This window comes from Hemitrygon akajei, chromosome 20 (assembly GCF_048418815.1).
Source record: "Hemitrygon akajei chromosome 20, sHemAka1.3, whole genome shotgun sequence".
Taxonomy (NCBI): Eukaryota; Metazoa; Chordata; class Chondrichthyes; order Myliobatiformes; family Dasyatidae; genus Hemitrygon; species Hemitrygon akajei.
The window spans coordinates 44,017,276-44,030,205 of record NC_133143.1 but is presented as its reverse complement, the minus strand read 5'-3'; the positions used below and the strand labels follow the sequence as shown (position 1 = coordinate 44,030,205).

Below are 12,930 nucleotides of genomic sequence, written 5' to 3'. Positions count from 1 at the left end.
TTTATGCATGAAGGGATGAGAGTATTTATATAATTTTCTTTTTAATTATTTTGTAGACAATCCATCCCAGATTATGCAAGTTCCTGTTGCCATTCAGGTTCTTGATTTTAATGATCATGCACCAGAGATTGTGAAGGATTATGACACAATCCTTTGTGAAAATGCCAAACCTGGTCAGGTACAAAGTATTTTTATTGCAATAACCATCACAGACTTGTGTTATAATTTATAATATGGAAAAAAGTTAACCATAAGATTGCCTGAATATTATAAATATTAAAGGCTAGAAATCCATCCCTGATCAGTAGTACTGAGCTTGCTGTGTAATACTTATTAATGTTTTATTCTACTTCTGAAGATCATAAAACAAAATCTACTGAACTTAGCAGAACTACATTTTGCAAGCAGTGTTCAAGGCTCAAATGTTAACTTACTATACAGTTGTTCAGCAAAATCTATCAAGGATGAAATTTTGAGTTGGAAAACTTTGTGTTCCTTTAATGTAGTTTCCAGGTAAATGTAAACTAATGATATATTTCCATTTCCTTAAGTGAATCATGTCACAATTTTTTGTGGAAACATATGAGGAAAAATTTATTTGATGTACCAAGATTTATATTAGGCAGAAGTAAGATGTACAGAATTTGCATGTTTTTGTTTGCTCCTTTTAGGTTATTCATACAGTAAGTGCTACAGACAAGGATGACTTTGCAAATGGACCACGATTTCACTTTGCCCTTGTGGAAACTTTCCCACCAAACCCAAATTTTACTCTACGGGATAATGAAGGTAATGAATCACATTCAGAATATAATCAACCTGAAATTACTACAAGAAAAATGTTCCAATAAGGCGTTACCCTGTTCTGGGGAGAAAGGGTGCAGACAGAAGATCAAACATCATATTTTTTCAGTAAACACAAAGTACACTGCAGAGGCTGTGGTCAAATCAAGACGTACAAAAAAGCTGGATGAACTCAGCAGGTCCAGTGTTCTGCAACTTCCGCCACCTTCAACATGACCCCACCACTAAGGACATCTTTCCCTCTCTACCCCTCTCTGCTTTTCGCAGGGATCCTTCCCTCCGTGACTGCCTGGTCCACATGTCCCTCCCCACAGATCTCCCACCTGGCACTTATCCCTGCAAGCCTAAGTGCTACACCTGTCCCTACACTTCCTCTCTTACCACCATTCAGGGCCCCAAACAGTCCTTCCAGGTGAGGCAACACTTCACTTGGGAGTCTGTTGGGGTAATCTATTGCATCCGGTGCTCCCGGTGTGGCCTCCTCTACATCGGCGAGACTCGACGCAGGTTGGGGGATTGCTTCGCCGAGCACCTACGCTCCATCCGCCACAACAAACAGGATCTCCCGGTTGCCACTCACTTCAACTCTGCTTCACATTCCCAATCGGATATGTCCTTACATGGCCTCCTCTACTACCATGATGTGGCCAAACTTCGGTTGGAGGAACAACATCTCATATACCGTCTGGGTAGTCTCCAGCCCTTTGGTATGAACATCGAATTCTCCAACTTCTGGTAATTCCCTCCCTCTCCCTTCCCCCATCCCACCTTCACTCTGTCTCCTCTTCTAGCTGCCTATCACCTCTCATGACTCTGCCTTCTTCTACTATCCATAGTGCTTTCCCCTTAGATTCCTTCTTCACCTCTCCTGCCTATCCCCTCCCTGCTTCCCCTCCCCGACTCCTTGATCTTTCCTCTGATTGGTTTTCCACCCTCCCCCCACCTTCTTTACAGGGCTCCTGCCCCCTCCTTCTTTAATCCTGACGAAGGGTCTCGACCCGAAACGTTGACTGCTTCTTTCAACGGACGCTGCCCGACCTGCTGAGTTCTTCCAGCTTTTTTGTACGTCTTTATTTTTTTCAGTAGTTGTGCAGACCTGAGGGGAAATGTCCTCAATGCTGCTCATGTTCTTTAAAATACATCTTTTCCTCTTAGGCAGGTTCCTTTTTTTTGTTCCTTTAATAGTTTATTTTTTTTACTGTGAATCCATTCAATATCCTACTTCCTCTAAAGGTTTGAGTTTGCTTCTCTTTCTCTTCCACGTTTATTGGCACTATGTTGTCTATAATGGGTGACATGTAACTTGAGCCCTCAGACAGTTAATTTGGTATTCATGCAGTTGCTAGGTTACTTCTCCAATTTGACATTGAGATTTTGAAAGTATATCATAAGCTACAATTTAAATCTCAACATACTGGTCAAAGGAATTGAAAATCACAACTATGGTATTTTCAGTTAGCTGATAAGCTAATTGTGAATTCAAAGACATACTAATATGAATTTAGGCATAAGTAAATTCACATAAGTATATTAGGAAATAAAGGCTGAATATGTTTTCAAATGTACTGATTAAATTGGAGCAGCACACACAAAATGCTGGAGGAACTCAGCAGGTGAGGCAGCATCTATGAAAAGAGTACAGTTGATGTTTCGGGCCGAGACCATTCAGCGGATCTGGAGACAAAAAGCTGAGCAGAGTTAAAAGGTGGGATAGGGGAGGGAGAAACACAAGGTGATAGGTAAAATTGGGAGGGGGACGAATGAAGTAAAAAGCTGGGAAGTTCGTTGGTGAAAGTGTTATAGGGGCTGGAGAAGGGGAGATCTATTAGGAGAGGACAGAAGGTCATGGAAGACAGAAAAGGGAGGAGGAACTTGTTTCTTGGCTTGGTTGACTTGCTAACTGTAGAAATATTGATTTATTACTTAGAGGACAATTTTGTGAATTAATTTTAAAAAGTGCATGATTTCATGTTAATAAGAAAAAGGTTCAAATATATACTTTTCTGATATTATTCTTTCCAAAAATCATCCAGCTGGACTAATTTACTTTTGTATAATTGAATAAATTTGAAACATCTGATCCATGCACCAGAATTCTCATTTAACAAATATTCTCAAAGAATCAAAACAACCTCAATCACAAAATTGTTGAAATTAGACTCCAAGAATGTTAACATATCCATACTTCATACCAGTGATCTTAATATTATTTATTATGAATATATTATTCCCTCCATCTCAAAACAGTAACATAATTTAACATTAATGTATTTTGCAGCTAATATTTGATTAAATGAGTTTCCAGATGTAAGTATTTCAAATTGCATTCAGCTTCATATTTAAGGATCCTGTTAATGTATGGGAACAGATGTGCTTAAATTGACAAAAAAATTAAAATGAAGTGATTAGTCCCTTGTATCCAATTACTGACTTAATAAAAATGTTTATCAGGTGTGGATTTTGGAAAAATCTATTCACTAAAATTTGGGAGGTACACCAAAGATTTGCTTGGAAATTATATAAACCCCATTTCCAGAAAAGTTGGGATATTTTCCAAAATGCAATAAAAACAAAAATCTGTGATATGTTAATTCACGTGAACCTTTATTTAACTGACAAAAGTACAAAGAAAAGATTTTCAATAGTTTTACTGACCAACTTAATTGTATTTTGTAAATATACACAAATTTAGAATTTGATGGCTGCAACACACTCAACAAAAGTTGGGACAGAGTTAAAATAAGATTGAAAAGTTCACAGAATATTCAAGTAACACCGGTTTGGAAGACTCCACATTAAGCAGGCTAATTGGTAGCAGGTGAGGTATCATGACTGGGTGTAAAAGTATCGTCCATCAAAGGCTCAGTCTTTGCAAGCAAGGATGGGTCGTGGCTCACCCCTTTGTGCCAAAATTCATGAGAGAATTGCTAGTCAGTTCAAAAGGAACATTTCCCAACACAAGATTGCAGAGAATTTAGGTCTTTCAACATCTACAGTACATAATATTGTGAAAAGATTCAGAGAATTCAGAGACATCTCAGTGCGTAAAGGGCAAGGTCGGAAACCACTGTTGAATGCGCGTGATCTTCGAGCTCTCAGGCGGCACTGCCTAAGAAACCGTCATGCTACTTGTGACAATTATAGCCACCTAGGCTTGGGAGTACTTTGGAAAACCATTGTCACTTAACACAGTCCGTCGCTGCATCCAGAAATGCAACTTGAAACTGTATTACACAAGGAGGAAGCCATACATCAACTCTATGCAGAAGTGGCGGCGAGTTCTCTGGGCCCGAGCTCATCTCAGATGGACCGAAAGACTGTGGAACCGTGTACTGTGGTCAGGTGAGTCCACATTTCGGCTACTTTTCAGAAAAAACGGGCGTCGAGTTCTCCGTGCCAAAGATGAAAATTACCATCCTGATTGTTATCAGCGGAAGGTGCAAAAGCCAGCATCTGTGATGGTATGGCGGTGCATCAGTGCTCACGGCATGGGTGAGTTGCATGTATGTGAAGGTACCATTGACTCTGAGGCATATATTAGGATGTTAGAGAGACATATGTTGCCATCAAGGCAACGACTCTTCCCGGGACATCCATGCTTATTTCAGCAGGACAATGCCAGACCACATTCTGCACGGGCTACAACAGCATGGCTTTGTAGACACAGAGTGCATGTGCTTGACTGGCCTGATGCCAGTCCAGATCTATCTCCTATTGAAAATGTATGGCGCATCATGAAGAGGAGAATTAGACAACGGAGACCACGGACTGTTGAGCAGCTGAAGTCTTATATCAAGCAAGAATGGACAAAATTTCCAGTTGCAAATCTACTACAATTAGTATCCTCAGTTGCAAAACGATTAAAAAGTGTTATTAAAAGGCAAGGTGATGTAACACAATGGTAAACATGCCTCTGTCCCAACTTTTGTTGAGTGTGTTGCAGCCATCAAATTCTAAATTTGTGTATATTTACAAAATACAATTAAGTTGGTCAGTAAAACTATTGAAAATCTTTTATACTTTTATACTTTTGTCATTTAAATAAAGGATCACATGAATTAACATATTACAGATTTTTGTTTTTATTGCATTTTGGAAAATATCCCAACTTTTCTGGAAATGGGGTTTGTATATAAGTAATAGAATAAAAGAAGTCGATCGCACAGGCGTGAATTCAACCCACATGTCCTTGCTAGCCATAGGCAAACAAGGAATATTAAAGACATTTTGAGCACCCTTTCCCAAATGATGAATAGTTCAAGGACAATTATTAATTTTACACCAATTATTTATAGGTTTATGTAAGTCATTTGATATCCAGAGTTGGTCACAGATCTGTCATTGTCAAATAACAGAACATGCAGACAGACATACTTTATTGATCCCGAGGGAAATTGGGTTTTGTTACAGTCGCACCAACCAAGAATAGTGTAGAAATATAGCAATATAAAACCATAAATAATTAAATAATTATAAGTAAATAATGCCAAGTGGAAATTAGTCCAGGACCAGCCTATTGGCACAGGGTGTCGGACACTCTGAGGGAGGAGTTGTAAAGTTTGATGGCCACAGGCAGGAATGACTTCCTATGACACTCAGTGTTGCATCTCGGTGGAATGAGTCTCTGGCTGAATGTACTCCTGTGCCTAACAAACAGGCCATTCAGCCCATCATGTCCATGCCATCCATTGTACCTATCTGCACTAATCCCGTTTACCCACATTATGTCCATTGCCTTCTGTGTCATAGAAATTCAAGTTCTTGTCTAGATACTTTTTAAGTGTTATGAAGCCTCATATACCAGTTCAGGCAACATATTCCAGACTAGAGTCAACCTTCATATGAAAGAATTCCCCCACAGATCCCACCTAAACCTCCTATCCTATACATTAGGCATCCCACCATGGGGGGAGAAAAAGATTCTTAATATCTACCCTATTTGATATCTTAATCACTTTATATATATCCTCAGCCTTCCCAGTCCAGTGAGAATAAACCGAGACTATGACTTTGCCTCTTATAACTGAAATACTTCAATGTAGGCAACACCCTTGTGAATCTTCTCTGCACTCTTACCTACACACATTACTCTAGTGTGTCCAGTCTATGAATGTATACAGTTGTTACATGATGTCCCGGCTCTTACATTCAATGCTATAAGTAATGAAGACAAGTATCGCCTACGTCTTCTTCTCTATCTTATCCACCTGTGCTATATTTTCAGGGATATATAGACTTGTGTCCCTAGGTCTGTCTAGTCATCAACACACTTATGGGCCTTCCATGAACTCTGTATATCCATCCTTGTTTAGTTTCCCAAAATGCATCACCTGCATTTGTAATGATTAAATTCCATTTTCCATTTTCTTCACTTCAACATCTTTTGTCACCTGGGGTTTCTTAAAATTTCCAACCTTGACCTTCGCTCTCACAGGAACATCTTCGAACCGGGCTTTCACCATCTTACTTTTAAAAAGCCCCTGCTTGTGGGTATGCTTTTACATCTCAAGCAGTGGTTCCCAATCTGTTTTCACCAGACACTGTCATATGTTATTTAAATCAGCTGTTCTTCTTCCCCTCCCCCGGCCACCAATTTAGGGCCTTGACTTCTCCATAACTACTTTGAAACATAGAGCTATGATCACTGTTCTCAAAATCCTTATATAGCTTCATTGTACAAGACTAAATTCAATATAACTTCTTCTCTGGTATAGACTGATTCTTATGCTGTATATCAATGATCTAGATAATGGAATAGATGGCTTTGTTGCCAAGTTTTCAGATGATACAAAGATTGGTGGAGAGGCAAGCAGTGTTGAGGAAACAAGTAGGATGCAGAAGGGTTTAAACAGGTTAGGAGAGTGGCAAGAAAGTGGCAAATGAAATACAATATTGGAAAATACATTGTCATGTACTTTGGTAGTAGAAATAAATGTGCAGACTATTTTCTAAATGAGGAGAAAATCCAAAAATCTGAGATGCAAAGGGACTTGGAAGTCCTTGTGCAGAACACTCTAAAGGTCAACTTACAGGTTGAGTTGGTGGTGTGGAAGGCAAATGCAATGTTAGCATTCATTTCAAGAAGTCTTGAATACAAGAACAGGGATGTGATGCTGAGGCTTTATAAGGCACTGGTGAGGCCTCACCTTGAGTGTTGTGAACAGTTTTGAGCTCCTCATGTAAGAAGAGATGTGCTGGCATTGGAGAGGGTCCAGAGGTTCACAAGGTTGATTCTGGGAATGAAAGGTTTATCATACAAGGAAAGTTTGATGGCTCTGGGTCAGTACTCACTGAAGTTTAGAAGGATAAGGGGGGAATCTCATTGAAATTTCAAATGTTGAAAGGCCTAGACTGAGTAGATGTGGAAAGGGTGTTTCCCATTGTGGAGGAGTCAAGGGCAAGAGGGCACAGCTCAGGATAGAGAGGAGTCCATTAAAAACTGAGGTGCGGAGAAATTTCTTTAGCCAGAGGGTGGTGAATATGTGTAATTTGTTACCACAGATAGCTGTGGAGGCCAGGTTATTGTATGTGGTTAAGGCAGAGATTGGTAGGTTCTTGATTGCACATGGCATCAAAGGTTATGGGGAGAAGGCCGTGGAATAGGGTTGAGGAGCGGGGGAAAGGATCAGCCATGATTGAATGTTGGAGCAGACCTGATGGGCCGAATGGCCGAATTCTGCTCCTGTGTCTTGTGTTCTTATGGAATAGCTTTGCTTAGCAAAAAAATAATCTCCTGGATGTGCTTTATAAATTCCTCCCTATATTCGCCTCTCACTCTATATATGCATACATATACTGTGATATCTCTTCTCTAAAATATATCCAAGTGTAGCAAGACTTATGTGAGCATAATATGTAAACAATTGATTACTTGTTGGTCCTGTAAAACTGAAAATGAAATAGAAGAACATCTTCCGATCAGTTGACCCTCCCCTGTTTTTCCAAAATGAATGGAGAATCAAACGAGCTTCAAGGTCAAGTAATAAGTGGTAATCACTCAGTATTCTGTTATAAGGTTTCTGTTTATCCCCAATACTAAAAAAACACGGTGGTTTAAGTGAATCATCAGAAAAGTAAATGAATTTGCCCTGTTATTACAAAAATTCAGAAACTCTCATTAAAAAAATACATAATCTTTTGATTTATGATTCCAAATACTTAACTGCTATTAATGTTGTTCTAGCAAAAATAAATACAAGAACATCCTTGCTAATCAATACATTGCATGGCTTAACTCTACTTTTGGCAGATAAAGAAATGGTAATACAAGAACATCACTAAAAGTGAATTGTGTTTTAATTGTTATTTTTGTTGTTATAGACAGTACAGCTAGCATTATGATACGGCGCAGAAAATTCAGTCGGAAACTTCAGGAGGTCTACCAGCTGCCAATAGTGGTTTCAGACAGTGGGAGTCCCATTCTGAGCAGCACCAGCACTCTAACGATCAGGGTGTGTGCTTGTGAGAGGAGTGGCAAAGTTCGAACGTGCAGCACTGAAGCATATCTCTCTGCAGCCGGCCTGAGTACTGGGGCATTGATAGCCATCCTGCTCTGCATTGTGATCCTGTTAGGTAAGTCTTCAGTGGAAGTGGGAACAGCATGAGCTCAACGAAAGTGAATTTGTACGGAAGGTGTTGGGTCGTTGTGGAAAGTGGATGATAATGGAATGGCAAACAAGCAAAAATCTGCTGATGTTGATAACCCAAGCAATACACACAAAATGCTGGACAAACTCAGCAGGCCAGGGCATTCCTGATAAAGAATCTCAACCTGAAATGTCGACTGTTTACTCTTTTCCATAGATGCTGTCTGGCCTGCTGATAATGGAGTAGCAGTTTGTTTCATAGTTGCTCAAAATTTACTGTGGGAAACAACTGGCTGATCAAAGTTTCAAAGTACATATATTTTATCATATACAACCTTCAGATTCATTTTCTTGCAGGCATTTACAGGAAAACACAACAAAATTTACAAAGGGACTATACATAAAGATTGACAAACAGACAATGGGCAAGAGAACACAAGCTGCAAATAAAATAATACTGTGAATGCGTGCAGTAAAAAGTCCTTAGAAGCCAGTCCATAGATCTGGTTCGGAGTAGTGATGAATGAAGTTATCCATGTTGGTTCGGGAGCCTGATATGGTTGTAGAGTAAAAACTATTCCTGAACCTAGTGGTGTAGGATCTAAAGCTTGTGCATCTCCTACCCATGGTAGTTGTGAGAAAAGTACATGGTCTGGATAGTAAAAGTCTTTGCTGATCGGTGCTGCTTTCTGGTGGCAATACTCTATGTAAATGTATTCAATGGTGGGGAGAGTATTGTCTGTGGTGGTCTGACCTATGTCCATTACTTTCTGCAGACCGTTCCATTCTTGGGCATTGGTGTTTCTACACCAGACCATGATGCAATCAGTTAGGATATGCTCAGTTGTGCATCTACAACATTCTTTGTTAAGTTCTTGTACAGATAATCTTCATTCAAAAGTTATAAAGCAGAATAATAATCAATTGCATGAAGAAGTGGAAATCCACATATTTCTGTAAAATTTATTTGTATAACTCAGTCTTTTATCTGATAGCTTCTGTTCACTTTTATCCATCACATACAAACACATATCTACACGCATTGTGGAGTTTGCATGTTCTCTCTGTGACCAAGCAGATTTATTCTTGGTGCATCTGCTTCCTGCTGTATTCCAAAGATGTGCAGATTGATAGTTTAATTAGGCCTTCGGTGTAAATATGCAGTTCAGGTTATTCCTGGTTGCACCCATTTTTCATGCCCATTTTTTTCTGGACAAAAAAAATCTTTTCACAGTCAAACTGAAACCTTGTTTTTGAAAATACCACCTCAAAAATGGACGACAACAGAAGGGAGATGAATAGACAGTGGAACTCAATCAAGGATTCTTCAACTCCTTATGACTCTGTCAGTGTTTACTTCATAACTGGGGTGAGCACCCAACATGCACTTGAGAAATTAGTCATCCTTACTTTTTTAAACACAAGAGATTCTGCAGATGCTGGAAATCCAAAGCAACACACACAAAATCCTGGAGGAACTCAACAGGTCAGGCGTTCATCTATGGAAGTGAATAAACAGTCAATTTTTCAGGCTGAGACCCTTCATAGGATACATCAGCAATGAGTCCTGAAGAAGGGTCTCAGCCCAAAACATTGACTGATAATTCATTTCCATAGATGCTGCCTGACCTGTTGCATTCCACCAGCATTTTGTGTGTGTCACCCCTGTTTTTGATTTGCTTGTAGTTGTATTCAGTGAAGTTTCTCAGGAAAGTCCTACAAGATACTATACTAATTCATGATGTTTGATTAGCTTCTTAAAGTATCCTCAATGTTTTGTACTTTACAAACAACAAAAGCATCTTTTAGAGTCAAACAGTAATCTATTTGCTGCTAAATTCCTTTTCACTGCTTTAACTCTTTCTGATCTTCCGACATTTGGAAGATTGACAAGAAAATTTAACATTTTTTCATATACTGTGAAGAAAAATGCACCATAGATTCAAATTTTAGCTATATCTATTTATTATTAAAATGGGAAAATCTGCAGATGCTGAAAATTCAAAGTAGCACACATAAAATGCTGGTGGAACTCTGCAGGCCAGGTTGCATCTATGGAAAAGAGTAAACAGTCCATGTTTTGCGTGTGTCTCTATGAATTAGTGTTTCAATTATTATGTCATTTTGACTCAAGAAATCTATTTCAAACAAGCTGACACCATCTCCCAGCCTTAGAAGTAATTTGCAGGACACACTTTTCAATTTCCACTCAGTCAGCGCCATAAAAATGGAAGGCTCCCACCATCTAACTGTAAACTTTCCCTATTATCCACCACTATTATTCCCCCTAATTCCATAATACCATAAGATATAGGAGCAGAAGTAGGCCATTCAGCCCATTGATTCTTCTCCACCATTCAATCATGGGCTGATCCAATTCTTCCAATCACCCCCATTCCCCTGCCTTCACCCCATACCCTTTGATGCCCTGGCTAATCAAGAACCAATCTATCTCTGCCTTAAATACACCCAGTGACTTGGCCTCCACAGTCACTCGTGGCAACAAATTCCACAGATTTACCACCCGCTGACTAAAGTAATTTCTCTGCATCTCAGTTCTAAATGGACATCCTTCAATCCTGAAGTTGTGCCCTCTTATCCTAGAATCCCCTACCATGGGAAATAACTTTACCACATCTAATCTGTTCGGGCCTTTTAACATTCAAAATATTTCTATGACATCCCCCCTCATTCTCCTGAACTCCAGGGAATACAGCCCGAGAGCTGCCAGATGTTCTTCATATGGTAACCCTTTCATTCCTGGAATCATTCTTGAGAATCTTCTCTGAACCCTCTCCAATGTCAGTATATCCTTTCTAAAATAAGGAGTCCAAAACTGCATTCCCTACATTTTGTTTTGAAACGGCATGATGCAACCTTTTCTGAACTAATGTATTACCAGAAGCAACAAGCTGTTCTCTTTGAAGTCCTGACATCATTTCTCTGCAAATGCATAACTTGTGTTTTCAGTTTCCCAATAAACTCATAGAGAAGAAAACCAGCACTAATAAAACTGGTAATCTATGTGGATTTTTCTTTTTGCTCTGGAGCAGGGCAGGCAGTGATGTGTGGAATAGTTCTGGTGCTTTGAGGATCTGCATGGCTGATTATATTTCCCTTCAATGTTAAATCAGCATCCTGCTGTAAAGCCTTTTTTCTTATGATCAATTTACCAAGCGCCTTTTTTCTTATGATCAATTTACCAAGCTCCAAGTAAGATGTTCACATCTTTCAAATTTTATACATAGCCATTCTTTAGATCCAAGCTCGAAAGCTAAGGAAGATAGTTCTTGAGTTCCAAATTAGCATGAATCGAGAAGTACTGTTTGAGGTGTTGTTAAAAATCAACATGCTTTGCTTTCATGGGGTTTAATTCAGCTGAGAAGTTAAGAATGAATTTGCACATCATTATGTCTCTCAGGAAAGTCAACATTAATTTACATCCACTTAATTATTTTTTGAAGCCTGGTCAGTAATTTATATGCACAAATGTGGGAGCAATTTGTGATCTGCAAGACTTCGCAAACAGCTGCTATTTGTTTTCAGTGGTGTTAACCAAGAGGTTGGGAGTTTTCCCTGCTTTTATCTGAATGAGTTTGTGCAATCATTTACAGCTGACTGAAACTCCATAACAGTGAGCTACAGAGCTTTATTTTTTTATATCTAATCTGGATAGTGCACATTTTGCAACACAGAATCTTTTCAATAGAGTAATGAAATGTCACACTAGTGTAACCAAAGCAGTGTTTGAGCCAGTTATCAGAGGTGGATCAAAGTAGCTTCTTTTGTTTTTCAGTGCTGGCAGATCCAAATACGATCCATGTTTAAATTACAGAAGGCTCTGTTAATATTAAAAAGGCTGTAGCTGGGAGAAGGTGTTTACACGCCCATTTTCTGTTCACATAATTTTAAGCAGCAGTTGCCTTATTTTTCCACTCACCAGTCTGTAACCTAGACAGGATAGGAAATTCTTTAGCCTTCAGGCAAGTGATTTAAGCATGTTGTCTGTAAGCAGTACTTTCAAAGGGAACTAGACTTCAAATAATTAACATAGACTGCCAGCCTTCTGGCCAACACTTCCAGTAAACATTTCCACATAGGCAGCACACAAGGTTAGGACTGAACTCAGAAGAGCTACAAGACAGCACCAAAACCCGATGCACCCCACTGCCTCTTCAGTTGTCACAGAGAACCCACCGATCATAATAAGATGAGATGCTCATGAATTATTCATCTTTTTTTCATTCTGATTACCATAGGTTGCTTCATTGCCGAGTAAAAAAATTGACACAAAACCAAGAATTGAGATATCAGAAGGGGTGATCAAAAGCTTTTTCAATTAACAATGTTTTACAAGACCATAAGTCATAGTAGTCAAGCTAGGCCACTCAACCCATTGAGTCTGCTCCACCATTTTATCATTTGCTCTCAATTCCATTCTCCTGCCTTCTCTTTGTAACCTTTGATGCCCTGACAAATGAAGGGATTATCAAACTCCGCTTTAAATATTCTCAATAATTTTGCCTCGATAGCTATCTGT

General features: G+C 39.2%; 1 protein-coding gene across 8 annotated transcripts in view; it reads left to right on the top strand.

Annotated features, from left to right (window-relative positions):
• The window catches only part of LOC140713762 (cadherin-18), a 638,248-nt gene that overhangs the window by 600,844 nt on the left and 24,474 nt on the right, over window positions 1-12,930 (top strand). For all 8 annotated transcript variants that reach the window (XM_073024255.1, XM_073024253.1, XM_073024256.1 and 5 more), the window contains 3 exons: window positions 57-178; window positions 672-789; window positions 8,125-8,376. In XM_073024255.1, coding sequence (XP_072880356.1) covers window positions 57-178; window positions 672-789; window positions 8,125-8,376 — 492 coding nt within the window. The remainder of the gene's footprint in view (window positions 1-56; window positions 179-671; window positions 790-8,124; window positions 8,377-12,930) is intronic.